We start from the raw sequence: 25,882 nt of genomic DNA, 5'->3' as shown, positions 1-25,882 counted from the left end.
TGCAGGCACTAAAAGACAAGACCAGTAGGACCTTGGAAGACTGGGCATCGGGCTACAGAAAAGTCTTCCTACAGAATTATACTGTTCATCATAGTGGATACTAGCCCCCTGTGGCTATTGATTTTAAATTTAAATTAATTAAAGGTAAATAAAATTCAAATTTTAGTTCCTCAGTCTCACTAGGCACATTGCAAGTGCTCAATAGCCACATGGGGTCGGTGGCTACCATCTTAGACATTATAGATACAGACTATTTCCATCATCGCAGAAAGTTCTTTAGACAGCACAACAGAAGTGCAGACACATGCCCACAGGACAGAGGGTGAACTTGTGGAGGCCTGTGTAAATCTTTACAGAAATGGACAGCATCACAGGTGTGCTCCAGGGGTAGTGATGACTACAATTCTCCTTCCAGTAAGAACTTCTTCCCACTTCCAGAAGTTGGGATTGGTGCTCCTTTAACATGATTTCCCCAGCATCTTCTATTCCCCCCACTTTAGCAAGAAACACACTGTACCATGCTGATTTGTTCATCTGTCTTTCTTCCCATAATGGCCACTGTCCCTTCCTTTGGGTATCCACTCGAGGTAAGGCTGCAGTAATCCTGACTAACCCCCATGGTTCCAGATGACTGGCCTTACACACTGTCCAAGTCCACCTGGCTGTAGCATGTGGGCACGTGACCCAGACCAGACTAACCCTTGGACTTCCATTCAAACTATTGAAACAGATGCTCTCTCTTCCCATCAGACCATAACTAAAAAAGAATTCTGCAAGCCCACAGCCATGTTCCCCATCACAAGGAGATAGCCTGCTGGTGAAATAGGTCAGAATAGTGGAAGGTAGAAATGACAGATGAAAGGAAAGATTCAAAATCCAAATGACATTGCTGAGTCCTGGAATCCAGCTGTGTCTCAAAACAGCCCATTCCCTGGATTTCAAGTTACATGAGGCAATAGCGTGTTTCTTGCTGGAGCTAGTTGTAACTGGGTTTCTGTCGCTTGCCACCAAAGTCCCTGATGCATGCATTTCCCCACAAGAAGGAGTTTCACAGGGGCAAAGAGCTTCTATGTCTAGTTCATTTTATCCTCAGGGCCTCACATGGAGCTTAGAACAAAGCAAGAACTCAAGACAGACGTGTGTGTGCTTATCATGGATTTATACTATTATACCACTCTAAACATGGAAATATGCAACCTGAAAAGAAACCCATCCTGGCAGAAGATGCCCATGGATCACTTTTCCAGCAATCATGTTGTGTCCAGGAGACAAGAGATGTGCTCCTGTTCAGAACTAAGCACTGACTGACCATATGACATTTATCAGGGCATGAAACACCTTTGGAAGAATGTGATCTATGGCTATATTAACATAGAAAAAAATGAAGAAATTTTACAAAGTCAAAATTTTGCCACGGTGTCATTAAAAAACTAATCATTTCTGAGTCAACTGACTGATGAAAACTTTGTACATAATCTCCTTTATTACACAAACCCTTTCTGAGGATTCCCTTTTGTTATGGACTGAGTGTGTCTTCTGCCCCCCAAATTCCTATGTAGAAGCTCCAAGCCCCCATATGATGGTTTTAAGCAGTGTGGTCCTTGGCAGTTAATTAGGTTTAAATGAGGACATGGGTTAGAGCCCCATGATGGGATTTGTGCCCTTCTAGGAAGAGTAAGAACTACAAGAGCTTGCTCTCCCTACCATGTGAGGGCTCAGGAACAAGGCGGCCATCTGCAAGCCAGAGAGATGAGTCTCACCAAGAACCAAATCTGGTGGCATCCTGATCTTAGACTTCCCAGCCTCCAGAATGATGAGAAATAAATGTCTGCTGTTTAAATCACTCAGTCTATGATTATGCTATGGCCACCTGAGATGACTACACCTTCATTTTAAAATTTCCTCATGACCACCGTTTTAGGACTTCCTGCTGGTGGAGACAACAGATGACCTGTGGTTTCTTATCTGCTCCACCTTCATCTAAATGCCACATGGTAAGATGTAAGACGTTTCTGTGGCTTCCTCAGTGGATCAGCCACCCACCATGCTCTCATTTCAGCCACATCTGTGTTACATTTACTCTCCGTTTTGTGGATCAAAGCAGATTGCAATTTGGTGACATTGGAACTGTAATGGGCCACTGTTTATTATAACATTATCTTTAATAAGATGCTTATTGTTTAAATTTCTGGGAGCTCCAGGAGGAACCATGTACGCCCTGCTGAACACAGCTCTTGGGAAATGTTGACTAATCTGGCGAAGCAGATTGGGCTGGTGAATCTCAGGGGACAGATGCTGTGTGCAGGGCAAACGTCTCTTCTAGGCAGAGGCTGGCAGTCTCTGGGCCTCAAAGTGGGAAGACATCAGGTGCCTAATGTTACTTAATGAAAACATAAAAGACTCCACTTAATTGTTCCAAGATTATACAGGGTGTTTTTTATTTTCTCCTTTTTTTTTAGGGTGAGCTTGTTAATTTCTACAGCTGTGTTGCTGGCACAATTGCAGCCTCGAGTCTTGTTTTCACAACTTACAAGCAAAATTAAAACTTCCCTTTTTAATTAAAATTCAAACCAAGCCAGAATGAAATTCCTATTGCAAAGTAGAGGCCTTAGAGGGCCCCAGAAGAAACACCTGTTCCACAGGCACGATGGCCAAACTCTGGCAAATACACTCATTTGAAGAGGCTGCCGGTGGCTCTTAAGGATGGGGTGCTGACCTCAGCGCTGCTTTGGCCATTTCAACCTCTTCTTCCAAGGGCACTCAGCTCTGGAGTGGGGACACCCAAGTGCAGATTTTCCATTTCTTATACCTGTTGGTCAGAATTTAACTCTGCCCAATTATGACTTACTCCATTCCCTGATTATAATAACAGTAACAGTAATAATAATAGTAGTAATGGTAACAAAAGCAAACTCTTGTCCAGGAAGATTCAATATGGTATGTTTCACACTTCAATTCCCCACTTTTGGTGAATTACTCTATTGAAAAACATGCTAAAACCACATACAGGTTCAAATGCCGTGTGTGTGCGCACACACATGCAAATGCCACACTGCCACCCGTCTTGCACCCTGATTTAACAGTTTTCTCTTTAATTCAAGACATGACAATACTGTATTAGTTTCAAGTATACAACAGAGTGATTCAACATTTAAATACCTTACAAATGATCACCACATTAAGTAGTAACCGTCGGTCACCGTACAAAGTTACTACGGTACTACTAGCTCTATTCGCAATGCTGTCTATTACATTCCCATGACTTATTTATTAAATAACTGGAAGTTTGAACTTCTGAATCCCCTTCACCTCTTTTGCCCATGCCCCCTCCCCTTCTGACAACCATCAGTTTGATGTCTGTGTCTATAAGTCGTTTCTGTTTCATTTTGTTTGTTCATTTCTTTTGCTTTTTAGAAACTTTCATTTTCTCCTAAGGGAAGGGAGAAAAATTTTAACCCTGAACCCTAAAGGAAAATATTACAGGATCATTCATCTGAATCATGGTCCTTCATGCAGGGTACTCACCTGGATACTGCCTGAAAAAGCCCTTTGCACTTCCAAAGTATTGCCAAATGAGAGATGGGTCACGGTCAAAGTTATCTACAAAAACTTTGTTTAGAGATTCGGACCAATAAACCCCATTGACAATCGCTGGGTCTGAAACAAAAGAGAGAGAAGAGGGCTGTTACAAACCAAAGTGAGATAACAACTGGCTGGCATCCCACATAGCTGGCAGTTATCAGCACAGGCCTATCTTGCAGGAAGCTGTGAAGAAAGACACAGCCCCGGAAATGCTTAGCTCTTGGGAATTCCATACATTAGGGCTTCCCCATCCTATCTGAGCCCTTCAAGCCACTCAGGAGCCTCTACGGATGGCTCCTTACTTGAAAGGCACATCCCTTTATTTTTAGCTTTCAATCTTGCATAGCCCATAGTCCTTGAGAAAGCGAAGAGAGACCATCTTAGTGTCATTTTTCCCTTTCCCCCCTCCTGAGGCAGAACTCAGCATTAAAAACAGGAACAATGTGTTTTCTCTCACTGCAATTACCTCAGCCAACTAGCTTGTTCCAACTTTCTCCACCTCAGACTTAGAAGTTTGCTTAAAAAAAAAGAAATAAAAGTAAGTAAATTAGAATTATGTAACTAAATCGCTCTACTTCTTTTATTCAGCAGAATGTGGGCTCTGTGAGGGAAGAAACCACTTGGCGTTGGTCTTCTGCTGTACTCCTTTGACCAGCATGTGGCAGAAACTCCAAAAACTGATGGATTGATGATAAGATGCATGGATGAATGAATGGATAGTTAAAACGGAAGGTTTCTCTCCAGATTCTAGACAAACATCTGCCCTTCTGCCCTGCTGTCCCATCAGCCAGTCTCTTTTCCTCCCCCTTGACAGCCCGAAGATAACCCCATCTTCTGTCCGTAGATGTGGATTAAGGGCTCAGACACAGAGGGAGAATAAACAAGTATGTCTCACATACTGGCGGAAGCAGGGCTCTGTGGTCACTGAGGATGCACCATGACAGTCCACTTTTTGTTTTGGTTTTTAACCTCTGAAGCGCCCGTTTCAAAATGATGCCACATGGAGCAACATTCTGCTCTAAGAGGAGAACTAACTGCCCGGTATGGTGAGGCTAAGAACAACAACAGGATGAGCATGTATGTCATTAGGAAGAGCTGGAGGAGAAGCCCGAGTCCTTCTGTGGCGCACTTACTGTGCTGATCTTCGTTCCTGTCGCCTCACCACAGCCCCCCAAGGCAGGTTGCCTTGTTACCCTCCACGCTACACAAGTGGACACTACGTCCCAGAAACTGAGTCTCAGAGTCCCAGGACTGAGTCCCTTTCCTAGAAGCTCCCAACTAGTAAAGGACAGAGCCTCCAATCTGTGTTTGCCTTATTTGTAAAATGGGGTCAAAGTGTTGTGGGGACAGAGCCCCAGAGAGTAGTTTACAGGCTCTTGGCCTCACGTGAAGGGGTACTGGCTCGGGTGGTGAATGGCCGTCGGCTGTGGCTGATTGGCCATCGGCTGTGGCCGGTTAGCCAATTGGCCACTGGTATAACTGCTGCGACTACGGAGGACTGCCAAGGATTGCCGAGGAGCCGAGCAGAGTCGAGCAGAGCCGAGGAGAGCTGAGGAGAGCTGAGGAGAGCGGAAGAGGAGAGCCGAGAGAGAGGAACAGAGGAGAGAGTGGAGAAGAGTCCTAGGTTGGTCGGTCGGTTGGCGGAAAAGCGGACGGCAGGTCGGCGTCCAGTGGGCCCAGCCTCCAGTGAGACCGTGGTGGTATGGCTCCCCTACCTATGGCTCCGTGGGTGTTCCTTGTTGGCCTCACCGTATCCTGCATTCTTATGTGGGGAGCGGGACCAGAGACCCCGCAGGCCGCCCCGCACGACAAATGGCGGAGCGAGCAGGGTCCCCCGCACGACAAGTGTCTACCTGAAAAGGCTGTTTGGAAGGTTAAACAAGTTGACAGAAAGGGACTAATGGTAAAAGGCATTCACAAAGCCATCAGTGGAGTTATTCCACTGGCCTGGAGTTCCTGCGCCCTCACCAGAGCTCCTGGGGTACTGAGTTAGAACAATCCCACTGCGATGTCCTTATTACAAAGATTCCTCCATACTACACAGCTAGGGGCATGAGGAGAGATTGGGTCACACCGCTCCTCAAGCCTCACAGCAAGCCAATGAGCAAAATCATTCAAGAAATGTGTATATAAATTAGGTACACTGACAGGGAAATTCACTCTTGGACCCCACCCCTCTTCCACACTGTCTGGCCTTTGTCCCCAAGATGTTCATCTGGAGAGATCTGAGGCAGAGCCCACACAATGGCGCCTGACCCAGTGGGCAGACATGGCCTCTTGTCTTACTGCCTCATCTCCAGCTGCCTTATTTTTTCAGATCACTTACTCAGATTCCATAGGCAACTGGGATTCTGACTCTCACCTCAAGGGTAAATCCTCTAACTCTTGTGAACAATAATAATCACATCATCACCTGGGAGAATGAAAATGACCAATTCAACCTTTTACCGCAAAGCAATTTTGAGAAAGACTTTATCTTCACAATCCTGGAAAACGGAGTCCTTTATTGTTCCTGTCTAAGCTTGACAATAATTACTGACTCACTTTCTCCTACAAAAGCCTCTTACATTAATCCACAAAGATGCAAATACAATAGTGACACTGAAAAAATCTATGGTTCTTGCCTCCTCCATCAATGGCCTCAACTATGTCATGTAAAAATCTTCCACAATTAGAAGCAAAAATTCCATTTCACTAGGTCACTGTCTCAACATGTGAAGGAGTCAAACAGTTTCCAGTTAGACCATTATTTCTGTTAAGTGTGGTTTCTTTGGGGGTAGTAAAAGGCTTCCGATGCCTCAAGGTGGTACTGGAAATCTACAGTTATCCCCTCGGGAACTGTGAGCACATTCAGAAATGCAAAAAGAATTGTGGTGGGCTGAGGATCATTTTGCCGGCTTCATTTGGGCATCAAATCTTGCTCTGAACTTATGCCTCTTCAAGAAAAGGGGGCTTCAATTCCCAAAGGGCATGGTGAACGAGAGACGTAAAATCACTCAGACATGATCTAGCTAAAATGGGGGCTGTCGCACACACCCATTTGATCAAATATTTGAAATAATACTTCTGTTGACTTTTAAAATAATCACAGTGTATTGACTGCACAAGCTTGCTTAGCAAGCAAATTAATAAAAGGGAAAATCTTGAATTGCCATCCATTGTTACTGTCATCGAAGAGATGAAAGGAAAACAAACAAACAAACAATAAACCCCAAAACAGAAAAATCATGACATTATTAAGTGTCATGGTCATCTAAATGTTTAGGTTTAGGTTAAAAAAAAAAATACTTAAGTTAAAAATAATTTTTCCAATATCACTGTCAGAGAGTGGACGTGAAGTAGCCCAAAGGGCCAGTGCTTTCCATTGCACCCCATATACCCAGGTCCCCAGCCCCTTCCACCATATACTGAGGAGGTGAACGTACATTGGAGTGTGGACCAGAACCCCAACCTGATGCCCCCTCTGTGGTTGCTGAGCAGATTTGCTTTCTTATGGTCACTTGTGGAAATGACAGCTTCCTCCTAAGTAGCAGGCTTACTTTCTCCCTTGTTTGTGTTTTGTTTCAAAATTTGTTTAAAAGCCCCACTTGCTTCTTTTAGGATTCTCTAAGAGTCTTAGATTAAGCTCAGTTTTGGCTTCTACCTCCACCCTAATCTTCTTAGATATTTAAAGTACTGTATTAGCTTCCTGTGGCTGCTATAACAAAATACCACAAACTGGGTGGCTTAAAACAACAGATTTATTCCAGAGGCTGGAAGTCCAAAGTTAAAGTGTCAGCAGGATTGGTTCCTTCTGAAGGCTCTGAGGAAGAATCTGTCCCATGCTTCTCTCCTAGCTTCTGGTGGTCGCCAGCAGTTCTTCATGCTTCTTGCCTTGTAGGTGCATCATTCCCATTTCTGCCTCCATCTTCACATGTCCTTTCTCCTCTGTGTGCCTCTGTGTCAAATCTCCCTCTCCATTTCTTTGAAGAAGCCAGTCATTGGATTTAAGGTCCATGCTAAAGTCAAGATGATTTCTCTCAAAATCTTTAAATTAATTTCATCTGCAAAGATCCTATTTCCAAAATAGGTCACATTTGCAGGATGTACTAGAGGACAACATTTGACACTGTACATGTACTTGTACTTTCTATATAGTATGTCCATGTTTCATAGTTTGTACGTATTCTTTTTAAAATCTGAGTTTAATAAATGCAGGCTTTTTGCCCTATGAAAGCTGTTTAAAGCCCTTCTCCCTTTTCTTCTTTATGGGCACAACTCAGATTTTTACGTCTGCATTAGAATTTTATGAGCTTACCATTCTTCCTGACCTCTGTCAATGGATCCTACCTGTACTGCATCAAGTTGGATTAAAATCATTTTGCTTAATGTCTAGTGTATGTGTCAATGCTCAGCTTTCTCTGCTCAATAAAGTGAACTCCACATAACACGGTCATTTTCTCCAATGTTCCTGTCCAGTCCACATCAACTTATTATTCATGTTGGTCAATCTGAAGTCGAGGAATAGCAGTTCTGCTTCCTGCTTCCTCCACCTTTTGAGAGATTAAATTACCTCCGAGGCCAGTTGAAAATGTATCAGATGTTCAGCTCTTAGCGAAACAGACGACGAGCAGATGTTTAGAGAGTAGGAGTCCCACACCACCTTTGTGACCAATTTGCAATTTGTATCAGAAAAACATCTCACACATCCCTGATCTGTCTTTGTAACGTATCATATAACCCATCGAAAAATCACCTTTGTAGTTTCCTTCTTTTATTTCCACCCAAATAACTGCTCTCACCTGTGCTTTCCCCGCAGGTTGGCACTTTGCTACACGGGGGTCACCTGGTGTTACAGATGGCTAACATTCTCTCTGCATACTCCCTCTTACACATACTCACACAACTTTCCACTTTAGTTCTGCATTTTTGAATGAGTAGCCCCTCCTGTCATCATATTTCAGTCACCAATTCCATCCTCTTGAGTCCTGCCTGAGACAAGAAGTCCCTTGGGTTCAAACAAATTAATGGATGCAAGCACTTAGCACAGCAATTGGCACATACAAAATGCTCCCAAAATAGTGGCCGTGCATTAGTAAATGAATAAATAGGTCCTGAGAACTCCCAACTTTCATCCCTGTTCTCTACAGCAGGTGTCACTGAGTGGCACCCTCACATTGCCACGAATGAGTCTGGAACTCAGGCTTTGGAGTTCTGGGCTTGAGACCACATTGGGCACTTGTTAGCTAATAGCGTTGGACTTGTGACTTAACTTCCCTGAGCCCAGTGGCCTCATCTACAGAAGGAGATAGAAGAGCCTACCCTCAACGGCTGCTGAGAGAAGGCACGTAAGCTGCTCAGCAGCGGGAGAGGTCTATAACCATCAGCGGTACCTCACTAATAGCACGAAGTTCTGTGGTGAGCCCCCAACCCCCAAACCAGAGCAGTCCAGCCGTCTTAACACTCTCCAGGTGAGGCTCTACCTAAGTCTCTTCCTCCCTTCCTCACATTTCCAGGGCAAGTCACTCTCGATAAGTCTTTCATTCATTTGTCCATTCAATGAATATTATTGAGCACCTACTATATCAAGCATCAGCAGTGAACCAACAGACCATGAAGCTGACGTTTCAGTCTGAGCAGGGGAGACAATGGACAAATAAATGAGAATTCCAAATAGAAATGGGTGTGACAAAGACAATAAAAAGGGATGGCAGGCTTGAGAGTTAGCTTGTTTGGGAAGGGTGAAGGGGAGTAACTCAAATTGGGTGGTCGAAGATGACCTGTTTGAGGAGAGAGATGAATGCTAAGTAGACAACAGTCCCAAAATGTCTAGGCAAACTAGAACATTCTAGGCAGGGGCAACAGCAAGTTCAAAATTCCTGAGCTGAGAAGAAACCAGTGTCTTGAGCAACAGTGAGTCAACGAGCATTGCTGGGACCTTGTAGACAAGAGGGAGAGGTACAAGCTGGCACTGGAGAGGTGGGCAGGCCCTGGAGATGGTTTTAGCAGATCAGCAGTTTCCTGACAAGCATACATTTTCTAAGAGACACAATCCGTGTTCCAGGAACGCCAAGGCGCATCATGGTTTTATTCATGGCTCCAAAATCAAGTTTACTTTCTTCTGACATCTACAGGGAGCATAGCCTGCTTCCTCTTTCCAGGACACACCCGTCAAGCAATCAGGAGCGTCATGCCTTAATACTTGAGTTTCTTCCCTGGACCTCAAAGTCATCTGATACGCAGTCCATCTTTTTTCTCAGTATTATTTACTCTCCAGTGGATTAGCAACACTGTATTAATTTAAACTTGCTATTTTCTACCAAAAACTATGAATCCATTTCTAGAGAATTTGAGTGAACTTGGACAATGATAGGCTAATACAGAATCATAAACTACTGTTATCCAAAAACCATTGCTTGAAGGGAAGGGACTGAGTTCAGGTTCAACTGGGTTTTTAAAGTGTGGCCTTTGTAGAAAAGGTGTTTACTGCCTCGGACAAGGCTGGAGAAAGGATCTCTGGCTTTCCTAAAGGTCTTTGAAGGTCTGTGTCTCCTGAATATGAAATTAGACCGAGCAAAGGGAGAGGGTCTGAGTCCATACAGGAGTTTTCCTCAGTGCTGCATGTTGGACTAGATTCAAGAAAAGAATGGCTGAATAGTTTTCATGTCTCCCATTTCAGCAAGTAAATGACATCTCTCCCATTCATTCCAAATAGATTATAGATTAAATAATGAATAGTTTCAATGCTAATTATGAAGCACTTATATGTATTGGAAAATAGCCCTTAATGTGTGTTGAATTATAAAGTAGGTTTATTTGCCAAACATTTACCCTTCCTCTAAACTTAGTGATGTGCTAGATATTAAATGCAGGTTTTACATTTAATTCACAAAGCTGGAGCCAATCTCTGGCAGCCCTGGGATGGGAGGGATGAGGGGAACTCATGGCCCAATGTTGAACCACTCTTGATGGCAGTTGAGAAGCAAAACGAATGGTAAACACACACACCTACCAGTCTGGCCAATCCTAGAGGGCGCTCTAGACTCTCTCCGCTGGATGCCTCAGTGCACTAGACGACAGGGTGAATTCCCAAGTGAGATTTCACATCATTGATTAAACCTGTTTTTGTTTTTGTTTTTTTTATGCCTTAAAGATATGATCTTTAAAGAGTCCTCCTCCCTTAACATATTTTAAATTTTGTGGAGAAACTTGCATTTGTTTCCCTCCTTGTCACTCCTTATTTTCCTGGAATAAACCATTCCCAAGTCTCTGTCAGAGATATTCAAAAGGAGACGATTATATAATAGAAATGAGAATGATGACGATAATGATGATGACGACGATGATGACAGCAGCAGAGGCTGCCATTCTGGAACATTTACATTGTGCCACGCACGACGCAGGACCCTTTCCAGGCAGTTACAACTACTCTTCCCAGCCCCATTTTACAGATGAGAACACTGATCCTCAGAGTACTGAAGTCTGTTGCCCAAGTACCTCACCCTGCCTGAGGTAGAGATTATCTAAATTCCTGCCCAAGTTATTCGATGGGAGAAGTCTTGACCAGAGGCCTTGGATTCTATTTACTGCCACCAGACAGTAAGTAAGGGGTAGATGAATGGGATAGCACTAACGGTACAGTCTAGACACCAGGTAACAGGTGGCTCAAAGCAGGCTGTCTGCCCCAGATGTCAACAAATAAATTGGGTGGGCCCTGCAGGAGGGGCTGAGATTAGCTTTTGTTGGGCCCTGACATAGCAGATCTGCATCCAATGCTGGGACGTGAGTGTGAGTTGAACGGGACATGGTGGATAGGATAGTGCTGGGGACCAATGCTGAGCCCCTCTGCAAGAGCTCCCTAACACCTCCCCCTTGGGATCTCTGCGGAAAATGGCCAGTGAGATTGTTTTGTCACCAGCAGCATTTAGATTTGGGATCTGCTTGCAGAGAGGACATTGACAAGGCCTAAAATCTTAGATACAAACTCTAGAGTGAAGATATGCACATCTCAAAGCACTTCTGATTCTGAAGTGGCATTTGATAAACTGTAGTTAAGCGGGTATTCTCTACTGTAAACCACCTCTTTCGATATGTGGTATTTCCCTACTGGGTCTCCCTGCAGGTCTCAAACAAAAAGCTGAAGAACCAGAACCTACCTCCTTCCCGAGGTTTTGCTCCAGTTAGAAATGGAATAAGATTCATCTTGGACAGGTGTAGAGATGGGGTGACACAGAATCACCCTTTTCCCACCAGCAAGTACTACCATGTTTCCCCGAAAATAGGACCTAGCCAGACAATCGGCTCTAATGCATCTTTTGGAGTAAAAATTAATATAAGATGTGGTCTTATTTTACTATAATATAAGACCGAGTCTTATATAATATAATATAATATAATATCACATCACATCACATCACATCACATCATATCATATCATATAATATAATACAATACAATACCGGGTCTTATATCAATTTTTGCTCCAAAAGACGCATTAGAGCTGATTGTCTGGCTAGGTCTTATTTTCGGGGAAACACGGTAGAACATCAGCCTTGCAAGACCCTTGCAGTGGCTCCCTGGAACTCAGCGTCCTACCCTCAGATCGTGCTAATCAGTCAGACTGCCGCCCTGCTCCAGAAGCATCCATCGTCCCCGCTAACCCATCACGCAGAGATTAAGCAGCATTGCCTGGCGGCCCAAGCCTCTCTGACCTGGCCCAGGACCCCTTTTCAAATGCTTTTCCCTTCCGGCTGCCAACATACACTCACATCGGCACCCTGACCAGTCTCGCGGAGGCTTTTCCTTTCTTCTAATTGTTTTACTTATTGTAGCTCTTACTACTACCGTTGGACAACCCACTTAAAGGGTGTAAACCATGTCATAGTTTCTAATATCCCAGGAGCACTTAGCACCTGTACTAGATGCAGTACGCATTTATTCATTCACTTAGAAGATACTCGTTCTATGTTTACTGGGTTGCCAGGCACTGAGACAGGATTTGAAGATAAAGCAGTGGGCATAACCAGACCTGGCCTTTAACTCAATGGAGCACACAGTCCACGGGAGAAGCAGAGAACCCAATAATTATCTAATTATGTATAAAATTAGAGTTGTAATTAGCACAAGAAGGGACAGAACGTGATGCTGGGAAACATATTCTTGGAGAAGGTCATCCTACCAGCACTGATCAGCTGGAACCTTCAGAATGAAGAGGCATTAAGGGGATGGGGAGTGGGGGGCAGAATGTTCCTGGCAGAGCCAACCGCACCTTTAGACACTGGTAATCCAGAGACCAAAAAGGAAGCTGAGGTGTGTGTGTGTGGGTGGGGGGGGGGGGGACGGGGGGGCAGGCACCTAGCAAGGCATTGAAGACCCCAATCCACAGGCTATCCTCAATCTCAATAGCAATGAAGGCCCCTGGAGGGTTGGAAGAGAGGCTGGGTACACACAGATGTCATTTGGAGAGCAATCCAGCCAAAGCAGGCAGACTCCTGCAGCTGCTCTACGGGAACATAATGGTGCTGACGCTGGGGCAGCAGAGTGAGAGAAGCCAGTGGCATCGAGAGAGGACGTGCTCACCAAACACGTGCTGGCCTAGGTTGTGTACACTGAAGGCAGGCATCTATGCCTGGGCTAGGAGCTCTCCTGTGCATTGTCCAGGCATCCCAGCAAGGAGTCCAAACAGCAGGAAGCCTGGAGGGCAGGGCTCCAGAGCAGTGCACCCTGGGGGAGTACACTCACAGGCACCTGGCGTGCTCCTTAGATCACACCCAAATGCAAAACAGCGACTGATGGCAGCTGGATTGTTCAAACAGCTGGACTGTCCAAGATTTGCTGACTAACACCCATTTCTCTGTAGTAACCATCCGCAGAATGGACATCCCTCCCAGCCATTCTCGCAGCGTGGCTCTACTTGACAGAACTTATTCATTCACAGCATGAAAGAATAGACGTGAAAAGAAAAAGAAATCCTTGACCACCCACATTTGGGTGTTGGACCTTTCAGCGATGCTCTCTTGCTGGGCGCTGCCACATAACACATGGCACCCGCTGCCCCATGGCCCTCATCTCCATCACACTCACTGCTCCTGGGAAGGCTCACTATTTCTCCAGGATGAGGGGACCAAGATCTGGCAAGGGGCAGACACAGAACAAGTGAGAAATACGCTGTCCTTTACCCGAGGTGTTCCTTGGAGGATGGCTGTGCAGGGAGTGGGGGTGGGGATGGGAGTGGGGATGGGGGTAGGGTGGGCTCGGGCTCAGAGCCCCCAATCCCTGGGCCTCCATCCCAAACACGCTCTCCCTCAAAGTAAAGCCAAATAAACTCTTACTCATTCGGTCAAAAAGCACCTAAAAATATGTACGTTAGCTGAAGCCTTATCCTATGTTCCATGGGGAAGGAGGGAGAGGGGGGACACAAAGAAGCAATTCTAGAGAAAATGGATGTTATGACAAGTCACATACAATAAAGAACAACACCCAGTTAGAGAATACATAGCTGTCATCATTCAGTAAGAACCCATTTCTGATACTTACTCAGAAAGTCTCCTCTCATTTCAACTGTTCAGAAGAGAGAAAGAAATTAAACGGTCCTTTCTTCCATCTTCCGGACAGGCCTGGCTCCCAGTAAAATATGATTTTGTGAGCCTGCCATCTGCGCTGATGCTATCAGCTTTTTATTGATATTTAATATAAACACAGCCCCGAGGCTAGCAGGTACCTTGACAGGGTCTGAAATATAATTGCCAGGGAACTGTACAAATGCATGTAGCAATTAAGGAGCTGTCAGGGATATTGCTGGTGTGAAGACACAGAGCTTAGGGCTGGACAAAGGAAGACCGGCTGAGCAGGGAGGCGAGGGAACCCAGCACTGCGAGCAGAAAACAGGGCAGCAGACTCACACATCACAAGTGCTGTGGGCTCAGAAGTCACATGCAGTGAGATAAGTGAACTAAGGATTTTCAAAAAGGGAAATGGAGCCAAGTTTGACTATGCTGCTTGCTTTCAACACCTAAAGGCTGAGAGCTGTCTCTCCTGCCACTGCTCTGAGATATATATTGTAGAGACAACTTGCAGCCTTGAGTCTGGCTTTCCAGAGAAGACTGGGTGAGGGGACATGAGGGCGGAATGGAAAGGGGGCATGGAAAGGAATTTGTATTCTGCACTGCTTTTAACATCTGGCACAGTGATACTAGCCTGAAAAACTGGCTTATGGGTGAGAAAGATAGGGGAAATGGGGATGAAAGGGGAGTTCTGAGTTGGGAAGAAGGGAAGATGCACCAACTGGAGGGCAAGGTCCAACAGGAGGGTGATCTGAGGTGAGCCCGTGGAGGACCAAAGAATGCCTCTGTGCCGACTTCTCCTTGCAAGTCCTGTGTTGTTACTGATTTAACAGGCGATGCAGTGGTGGTGGGGATGGGATGGTCATGGTGATGGGGGAGTAGACACAATCTCCTCCCTGTACCCAGATCTCTTGTCTTCTCTGAGATGCCTTGGAGGCTTGGTTTTGGTGACTGGAAAAGGCGGGGTGAGAAAGGGAGTGTTACTTGATGAATGGCTGGGGTTTGGGGATCAGAATGACCAAGTCTAGTAAGACTAAAAAGCACCATAATTGGCTTTTCAATTCCTATGAGGAGAGCACCCTTTTTCTTTTCTTTTTTTTTTTTTAAATAGAAGCGTTTAATTGCTTTATGTTTACAGTTTTAAAAGTCTTAAATGTACTGAGGGAAAATCTGAGAAAGCCAGATTTAACATGTTTTAGGGAGTAAACTTTCTTTTTTCTCTTTTTTATTTTATTTTATTTTATTATTTTATTTTATTTTTAATTTTATTAAATTTATTGGGGTGACAATTGTTAGTAAAATTACATAGATTTCAGGTGTACAATTCTGTATTACATCATCTATAAATCCCATTGTGTGTACGCTGCTGCCTGTGATTAGGGATACCAATAGCCAACAGCGTAGTTAGCATAAAAATATCCTGATTTCCTTTTTCTTGAGGGAAAGGAATGGATGGAAAGAGGCTTATGCTATCCCCTCACCCCTCCAAACACACACACACACACACACACACACACTCCACAGCCCATCCTAGGTAAGTGCTTTCAAGTAGCACACAAAGAAACCTTTCGAATCTTTATTAGTTATATATTTCATGATGTTAGAGAAATTTTAACCAACACACCCATGGATACTCAGATTATTGTGCAGAATGATGCTAAATTTATTTAGGTAAAAAATGAGTGAGTGCATTAATTTAAAGAAAAGCATTAAGTAATTACACAGGTGTTGAGCAGAAACAGATGAAGTCATAAGTGTGGCCCATGAGTGACAGACTGGGGAAATGCCGCTCCAATGGCTCAATGCAGTGACGCTCATCATCGGCTCCCACAGTTTCCTTCCCAGGTAACTCACACCAAAACCTTAACAGCGTCTAGACCAGTGTGCGTGATGGCAGGTGACATATGAACCTACTCCTTGTATAACGAAAACCGTGTATTTCCCCTCAATAAAATCCTCTATGTCTTCCTGCTCTGAAACTGACAAACTCCTGAAGGCATTCAACCCCAAGGATATGAAAGTGTAGATGTGGTCATCCAGCAAAGGGCATTTCTAGTTCTACAACCCTAGGAGCATGTAAACAGAAGTCAGAAGTATGACTGAGAAAGTACAGAAAGATACTCTAAGTAGCAGACGATGTTCTCTGCAAGTAAACAGCAGGGAAGATCCGCCCTCTCACAGACCTCCGGGGAGGAAGCCAATTTCGTACCGAGGTGGTTTTGATGGATATGGCACCAAAGGGACTGGGCTCACATGGCGAGAACACTATAAGGATTCGCTTTTGATGCCCAATTTCATGTGAATATCTACAGGTCGTAAACCCTCTGGATTGTATCACTGGATGTTCAAACTGCTCCCAAAGAGCATGATACACACTAGGAATAATGCCAGCTTCTAATAATATTGGCCAAGAACTATTAACAAGGAGGCTCCAGCCATCTTTCCACCAGACCTCACTCACCCTATGAATTCTTTTATCAACTATTTATTTGGCTTGTTGAACAATAGCAGTTGGGCCAAATTAATTGAGACCAAATGATGGTGTTTATGGACCTTCAGTAGCTGGTGCACCCTAATTCCTGAGTGGCAGGAACCAGTGCTCAAAGATCCCTCCTCTTGTCATATAATGGCTCATGAAAGATCAAAGGGGATAGGTTCAATTCTATGAAGTGATTTATAACTAGGATGCCCATACAATTGGCCATCTGAACTGGATCACTTGCGGGGGTGTCTTTTTATTACTATATAGGGACCACCACTGTAAAGTGGGTCTTTCCTCAGCAAACCAGAATGGATGGGCACCCCATTTATAACTCACCCCATTCCACAGGGCATAGAACTGATTGCTTGATTGTGTGTGTGTGTGTGTGTGTGTGTGTGTGTAAAATTGTTAATCTCTGATGTGATCGTGACGTGTAGTAGGTTGGTTAACCAAAAAGGATTAGAACACGGAGTCCTTTTTAAAATAATACACCAAATGCCTTCTTTTAACACTTAGCCAATTATTACCTTTTAACACTTAGGACCATGGCCTTTTGAGTATTGTGCTAGCTGTGGGCATTCAGCATGCTCTAGACACCAGAAATAGAAAACATTAATTAATCCACTAAATTGCTTAACTGGAAGCTACTTAAGAGTTTCTACTGTAATTATGTCAATGTAACCTTGATTCTTCAAGTTGTGGATCTGCCCAGTTTAGGGAACCAAACACCATACTCAAAATACCTTAAAAAATACTGGACCCCAGAACGAAGAAGATGAGGGGTAGGAATGGCTTAAAAGATAGATTGATCCATAGATTACCAGTGATTTCACCAACACCCTGGCTTCCATCTTTCTTTCCAGTGTGTATCCTACTGGGCTGGCTCCATCCTCAGACCCTTCTTGTCACATAGCCTGGCCTTTCACGTTACAGCCCTCACCCCAGCACCTGCAGCCTTTCCCCTTACGGGGCCACAAAGTAGCTACAGCACTTACAGTCATCAAATCTGATGCCCTTCTCAGGGTTAGAATGAGATCTTCAAATATTTCCTTACTTTTCATTGACTTTGACCATCCCTGAACTAGTCAGCATGGGAGAGGAATGCGGCATGCTGATCAATTGGCTTAAACCTGTTAAGCCCTGAATTCTAAAGAATTCAGTGTGCCACTAGGGGGAAGAGGACGTAAAGTGCCAAACCATAAACATCTCCAAGTTTTCAATATGGTCACAAACACCCGAAGAGTCACCTCAGAGGCCACAAAACCCTTATGACTCAGGATTTCACCAAGCACTAATTCAGTTAAAGAATTTAAATTTGGCAGAATCATTCCCCAAGTGAAGCATTTCCATACCATACTGCAGTACAAGAAAGATGTTAAACATCTATTTGTCATTGCATGACAGCTAGAAGGAACTTTATCAAGAAAGGTTTGATGTAAAAGACAGATCACTGGGGATGCAAAGAAAAAAAAATCAAAGAAGAGAGAAAGATGTGCTTCATGGGAAATAATTCTGCAAGTCCAGCAGATTACATGCTACAAATGACAATGGAAAAGAAAAAAAAATGTTATTGCTACTAAAATAAACCCAACCAGGACATACATATTTAATAGGAACTGTACGAAGAGAGAAGAAGCCAACTGCTACAGAAATGATGTATAACAAGGACTGGCCTTCAGACATGGAAGTGAATCTCCAAAAACATTCAAGGACAGAGCTATTTACAAATTTTAGCTGGAATTGCTTAAATAAGGGAATGCTTTTAAGTCAAGGTTTAAGAAATGTTTTCTTAAAAATGTTGGTAGTCTAAACATTATTTTCATATTTGTAGAATAAACCTATTCAAAAAGATCTAGCAATAAAGATGGTAAAACTCATATATTATGATGGTGGTTTGATTAAATAGTTTGGAACATATTTTTAACTGCCAGAAGTACAGAGTACATCAAAACTCCAGTAACATTTTAGAGACCTAACACATCTGATCAACGAATTTTATGACAGCGGCTAACTAGAAATAAGACAAGCCATCTTATGCAGGTAGTTTCCAATTAAGCTTTTTTACTTAATCTGCCATGATTTCATTCCGTGGTCTGTTTGATTATTTTTAAATAGTTTGGTTCTATTTTGTATGTGAATTAAAGGTCATATAAATTTAAAGTTGCTGCTATTTCGATAGCATTTATATGATCAGAATATAATGAAATTGTAAGAACTGGAAGATATGTTACTCATGGAATGTCCCAAAGCAAGGACCATCCATGATGCCACGTCATAGTTAACAAGGTCAAAATAATGAAGGCTAGCATGGTCACCGTGAGGTCAGGAGGTGGGCAGACTCAACCATAACAAGACCAAAAGATGCCAAGAGAAGATAATAAGCTAGTTTCAAAACAATGGTCTATCATAAAGGGTTCTATTTAAGAGAGAAGATATTACTTAAAATAGATATTTAATTTTTAGTTGATCAATATTTGTTCTCTAAGACATATTATGTACTTACCATGTATATGGTAGATCTTATCTCTCACAATTGAATTAGGCATATGCATGGTTAATTAGCATATGGAATCAGTATAAATTCATACCAGAAGGTCAATCCAATCCTCTTGATTAATGTAAAGTCTATTTAAGAAGGAAAGGAAAGGAAAGAGGGACAAGAAAACATGGGCCCTTTCGTCTTGAAAGTAGCTGACTACAGTGCAATGAGGGGTACAAAAAAATTAATAACGTTCTGGGTTCTTAACTTTCTCCAGACATTGTCTTTAAAACAAGAAACAAAGTTCAAATGTTTAAAATCTCTCCAAAACTATTAGCAAAAACAATATGGAAATATATAACAGATGCACAAAGGCATCTTGGGATGAATATATTAAGGCCCCACAACTGCACATTCTAAAATCTATTGAATGGTGCCAAAGAGAAATATAAGAAAGACATTTTGAAAAACAAAATGCAATGTTTCAAAAAACAACAACAAAAATCTTGAGGTCTTGAGCCAAGAACTAACCCTCAGATGGCTATTTCAGACGCTGACTAGACCACCAAAACAGGTCATGCTGTCACACTGGCTACCCTTGAGAACAGTGACAGGGCTCCAGCCTCAGCCCTATGTGGGAAGAGAGTGCAATAGTAAATGTATTCTGCAAGAAGTTTCCACTTGGGGCTTTTTATCTTAAATCAAACATAGAGCTCTATTTCAGGGGGAGAGTGGAAATCACTCTCTTAAAATAGTTTTATTTTTTTTCCCTTAAAAGAATAACGTCATGTAATGAACAAAAAATATCCTCAACATTTGAAAAAATTAAATAATCAGAAAAAAATTAAAATCACCCGAATCCCATCAATAACTACTGCTAACATCCTGATGTAAAACCGTCTCTTCCCTTCTCCGTCTATGGTAAGACATTTTGTACTAACATGGAATTGTGCTGTATGTACTTCTTTATAACCTAAACCCTCCTGTTTGGTTCCATTTACCAATTTCCCAAGTCACATACATCCCCCTCATCTGTAATAGCAGAATAGCATTTATTTCCAGTGGCGAGAAGTAAAGCAGCTCATTTTCATGAGTGGCATCTTTCGTACCAGGGATTTAGTTTAAAGTAAACAAATACAATTTCCTCACAAGTGTAAAGAGAAACACGTTGGGGAACTGAGAAATAATGCATGTGTCTTTACTCTAAAAATGTACACAAGCTAGCTCACTAGTTGTAACATGTCCAACCTCTTTCTTGCCCACCTTTCTCCTATAAGACAAACAGTATCACTATTTTAAGTTTTCATTATGAAATACTTTCTGACTTTAAAACACTTGCAAAAATTGTAAAAAAAAAAAAAAATTATATGCCCTACACCTGGCTTCCCCAAATATTAACCTCTTATTTAACCACAATCCAATAAACAAAACCACAACCTAACGTTGATACAATACTAGCATCTAATCTATAGATCTCATTTAAATTTCATCAACTACCCAACCAGTGTCCTTTGGGCCTAATCCAGGGTCGCACATGACATTAGTTGTCCTATCTCTTTAGTCTCCTCTAATTCAGGGCAGTTCCTCAGTTTTTCTTTGTCTCTCAGGACGTTGATGCTCTCCACTTCCCCATGCAGTCCTGTATGAAGGTGACAAACTTGTCTAAGGATTCAAAAGAGCTCTGGTGAGTATGTTAGGTTCCTAGGGCTGCCATAACAAACGACAACCATCCGGGGGTCTTAAAACAACAGAATTCTATTCTTCCACAGTTCCTGAGGCCAGAAGTCTGAAATCAAGGCGTCAGCAGTGCTGGTTCCTTCTGGAGGCTCTGAGGGACAAAGTGTCCCAATGCTCTCTTCTACGTTCTGGCGGTTGCTGGCGGTCCTTGGCATTCCTTGGCTTGTCTACACATAACTCCAATCTCTACCTCTACGTATGTGGCTTTCCTCTCTGAGTGTCCCTGTGGCCTCCCCCTATTCTTATAAAGACACCTGTCGTTGCATTTAGGGCTCACCCTAAAATCTAGGATGATCTCATCTTGATATCCTTAACTAATTACATCTGCAAAGACTCTATTTCCAAAAAAAAGGTCATTCGTTATCTGAGATTCTGCATACACATCCATTTTGGAAGGGAACATCATTCAACCCACTATGATGTCCTTCAATTAGGTTGTTTTAAAATGTGTATTTTTTGGACAATAAACATTATTGTTACTGAGTCCTGTTAGATAATTTCTCATATTGCCTTAATATGAGACAGTCTGAGCAGGTGAGAAGGATTATTGTATTTGTTAAATTAGGGTCAAACAAACTCAAAACACCCATGGTATCTCGGGGGAAGATAATGGGAAATTGTATTTAGTTTTACATTTTATATTTCAATTCTAGATACAACTCAGCATCCGCTTCACAGTTCACTGCTGTTTCTTACTCTAGGTGAAAATGTAGCCAGGCTGGACAGGGCATGCCTGGGTGTGAAATGACAGCGAACGAGGCGGGCATGGCCACAGTCCTGGGCATGGGTCACAGAAAAGGAATGAGTGGCCTCTACCACAGACCTCTGCACTAACAGGGGTGTCACAGCAGTAACTGATCCAGGCCAGGAAAAGGACTGAGGTGCTGTCTCAGTCATCAGTCTGTTGACTAGCGGGGGAATGTAAACACTTTTGTCCAGGAAGGCATCGGGAGTTTGCAGCTGCTTCTGAATTGGATATTCTTGTAAGAACTCATTATTTCCAAGAACCACCAAGACGCCACCTCTGCCTCGCAGGCCAGGTGAAAAGGATAATTGGGACAATGACCGTGTTCAACAGCCTGGCTGCTACTCGATTAGAGAAGGAGATGAGGTTGGCTCGGCAGGATTCGTTCTCTGCAGAAATCCACTACGGGAGAGACAGCAGCTTGCCCTTTCCAAGAGGACTGCAAATTGAGTTGGTGGTAATTTCACTACTAGCCACAGGATTTCCGGGCTGAGTAAAATGAACGGTGGTTAATCGCTTCCAGCACAGCAGCAGCGCCCACTCCACAGCAGACTCTCCTACCTGGTCCTGAGGTGCCCGCCACAAACGGGATGAGCCTGAGATTGCTCTCCAACACATTCATCAGCCTCACAGTGTAACATGTCTTTCTTCGCAATTTCTTTAATCGAGCAGATGAGACCCCTCATGCTCACAGTTTGTGAGCTGCCTGGCCCAGCCTCAAGTTTACCAATTTCGAAAAGATAAAGCTTTGAAAAGAGCGATAAATATTCAAAGCACGCACACATAGTTAACCTATGTAAGCACCATCACGCATGTGTGTCCACATGGAGGTTAATTTGGATTGAAATGTCTTTGGCCTGGGAAGGCAGCGCAGAGGAAGGCAAAGAGATCCAAGTCTTCAGATGGAAGTAGGTGCACACCATATGAATGGCCAAGTAGCAGAAATCATTCACAGGCACTTGCATTTCTCTCTCTCTCTCTCACACACACACACACACACACACACATTCGAACTACAACCGAATATAAACAATATTGATGGTCCTGGAAAACGCACCATAACCTGTCCCCTAAGTGTTATTTGAATAGGAATTAACACAAGAAAAGAGAAAAAGGGGCTCAATTTCAAAAACACATCTCCCTAAAAACAACGACACATACGCAGTACTTCCACTTTTCATGCTTTGGCTCACCTTATCCTTTATAACATAGGTCCCCTATGCACATTTACAAATGGAGGTCGGGGCAATAGACAGCACAGGTAATTTGCACAAGGCGTCACCTTTAAAAAGGTAGCAGAACCTGAACATGGTCAACAGGTATTGAGTACTCCGGATGTACCAGGAATTATTGTAAGACATCCATGTATAGTAATAACACATTTGATTCTCAAAACAACTCTGGGGTAGGGATGAATGTAATCCCCATTTTACAGATGGGGAAACAGCTTAAGCTGCTGAGTGAGGTGTCCAAGGTCACACAGTCAGTAGCACAGCCACTAGGTAGGTCTCTTTGAACACATTTTATCAACAGAAACCAATGCAAAGAGAGAATAAGTACACTATCATGTCACATTTCCATAAATTCAAACTAAAAACAAATTCATAGATTCAGAATGTGGACCCCTAAGGGCAAACGAAAGCGCCAGCCTTAAGAGAGGTGGGCCTGGGATCTCACATACACACGCGGGTGCACCTTGAACAGAACCAGATGGGGACCCTAAGAATTCCGTGCATCTTTGTATGACGGCCAAGAAGAAGGAAGACAGAGCAGGATGGGATGGCCCCAAATAACTCAGACACTGGCTCAGTCTGTGAGGATGAGGGCGGTCTTCCCTGCAGGGAATGGCGATGAATAACCTTGGCATCCTCTCTCCCTGTTTTCCTGAATCCTCAAGTCCCCTCTGCATTGTCAGAGGGGGATTCTAGCTCACGAGGCCAGGGAAAGAGGCTGCACAGCAGCCAGCACTCTGTCTTTCCTCAACTGTGAGAGGCCGAGTCCTCCACTGACGACAGAGGACTCCTTGACGGGTTGCTGAGAGGAAGGGGAAGGAAGAGGCATTGAGAAAGAAGATGCTGAGTGTCCTGGATGTACAAGTACACATGGTATAGTGGTACTTCATTCATTGATCGATGAGTTGGGGTTAGTGTCCATCCACATCATCTAAGTGACCGAATGTTGCTCTTACTCAAGCATCTCCGGGTGCTGAAGGGCAGCCCACAGTGAGGACAATGGCAGTGCCAGCAGATCTTTAAATAAGCTGGAAGGCCCAGGGAAGGGATGTGACTTGTCCAAAGCCAGTTGTCAGCAGTTTAAGACCAGAGCCCAGATCACCTCCTGGGTTCTACTCCCCAAGTGGACACAGGGTGGTCAAGTAGCTGGACTGGATGGGACACTCATGGGTGTGAAATGACAATGAACGAGGAGGGCATGGCCACAGCCCTGGGCATGGGTCATAGAAAAGGAATGAGTGGTCTCCACCACAGACCTCGCACTAACGGGGATGTCACAACAGTTACTGACCCAGGCCAGGAAAATGGCTGTGATGCTGCCTCCCAGCTCCGGTCTGTCACCCCTGCAATCAGCAGCCAGCATTTTCCAAATGCTCTCTGTCACAATCTGCTCTGGCGTTGCCTCATCATGGGGAGTGGGGACCTCACATCAAACAGCCGAAGTTCAAATTCCCACTTGACTGGCCGAGTGCCCTTGTACCTGTTCACACCTGTAGGAACATCTGAGTCCCTGCACCACAGGTACCCCGTGTCTTCTCCCCACTGTGGCCGTGAGCACCGGGCGGGGGGGGGGGCTGCCTGAGGAGAGCACTCAGCACAGGGCCGATGGCAGGCTCTCACGTAACTGCTGCTGTTATTCTCTAACTTGTGAGGCGAGCTTCAGACGTGACCTACACTACTTGTGGGGATAACTGCCACCCATTTATCTTCCTAGTGGGAGATGCAAGCTGAGCACAGAGCTGATTTCCCATGACCGGGTTATGGAGGAGACTTGGGAAAGAGCGAAGATGCTGAGTGGGGATGGGTGGAGCTTTATTGCATGGCATGGGCTGTAATCCTCCTATGACAAGTCAGTAAAGGCTTGTTCTCAGAGGAGCTCTTACCTGGGTTGTGAGGAAGCCCTGACTTGGCCTCCAGGTGAGCAGAGCACATCCTAAGGAGCTTGACCATGTGAGTTGTTACTGATGTTGCCATATGTTGCCCGCCCACTTAGAACCACCAAGAAGGTGAGACTTAGCCCAGGAGCCAGACCAGCATGGTGTCAGGCATGCAAATTCTCAAAAAGCCTCTGTGGAAAGAGTCACTTCACATGACTGTGTACTCTACACCATGTTTGAGATTCCAGAACCAAGGCTGGCGAAAGGGCTTGGGGAGGGAGTCGGCGGGGAGCCAAAGGATCCATTTGCTGAGTGCTTATACATGATGGTAAGTGCTTTCAATACATTATCACGAAGCACCTGCCTCATTTGGATTTATGCATTTATGTGTGTGTTGACTTGTTTATTTGCCATCTCCCTCTGAGGCTGGAAACTCCATGAGAGCAGAGAACCATGGTCATTATACTTTCCATTGTACGTGGAGACTGCGTATACATCCAGACAAAGCAGGGCAAAGCCAAGGCCTGAATGATTTACGAAGCCTTAGATGTGGACAGTGTATTGCTTACCTAGACATGGAGAGGAAGCCACAGTGCCAGCCAGCTCCCTGAGGTCCTTGTCTCACATGACAAAAGGAGTAACATGAAACCAAAGGGGCCAGATGACCCTTTTGGGACAAGCTGTGGGACACTCTGTTGCCAAGGAGCCACATCTAGATTGCAGCAAAGCAGTTTTATGTCCTGTAGCTCCATTCTGAGGGTGCGGGGCAGGGATCCTCACTCCTCATCAGAACCCCGGAGGAGGTGACATGGGAACTGTCTCATGACTACCTCCCCGCAGCTCCTTACGAGCCTTCCCTCCTCTCCTGTCCAGGAGGATCCCAGGCGTCCAGCCCAGACTCAGCTTCATTTTGGCTCAAGCCTTTACCTAAGCAGTCGACCTGGGTCCAAGCAAAGTCTCCAGGGCATCCTGGTGGAAACTGGTCCTAGCAAGTGCATGATACACAGTAAGTATTCAATAAATGTTTGTTAAATACACATAAGTGGCTCCTAGGAAGTGGTGCTATTAACAGCCCTGTTTACAGAGGGCAGGTGAGGGATGGGGTAGGGGTGCAGTAATCCCCCTAAGGTCACACAGCTTGGGAATGAGAATGAGGAAAGATTTAACCATGCCCTCCACACGCTTCCGGCTCACCACATGCTGTCCT

The 25,882-nt window shown here is 44.2% G+C and overlaps 1 protein-coding gene across 3 annotated transcripts in view; it reads right to left on the bottom strand.

Moving 5' to 3' along the window:
* The window catches only part of CACNA2D3 (calcium voltage-gated channel auxiliary subunit alpha2delta 3), an 829,919-nt gene that overhangs the window by 447,365 nt on the left and 356,672 nt on the right, over positions 1 to 25,882 (bottom strand). For all 3 annotated transcript variants that reach the window (XR_002136724.2, XM_074313124.1, XM_074313125.1), the window contains exon 6: positions 3,526 to 3,657. Coding sequence is in view for 2 of the 3 variants with exons in the window: in XM_074313124.1 (XP_074169225.1) it covers positions 3,526 to 3,657 (132 nt within the window). In the remaining variant the exon portion in view is untranslated. The remainder of the gene's footprint in view (positions 1 to 3,525; positions 3,658 to 25,882) is intronic.

Source organism: Rhinolophus sinicus, linkage group LG10 (assembly GCF_036562045.2).
Source record: "Rhinolophus sinicus isolate RSC01 linkage group LG10, ASM3656204v1, whole genome shotgun sequence".
In the NCBI taxonomy this organism is placed as follows: domain Eukaryota; kingdom Metazoa; phylum Chordata; class Mammalia; order Chiroptera; family Rhinolophidae; genus Rhinolophus; species Rhinolophus sinicus.
The sequence above is the reverse complement of the archived record's forward strand: the minus strand, read 5'-3'. Positions and strand labels throughout refer to the sequence as shown.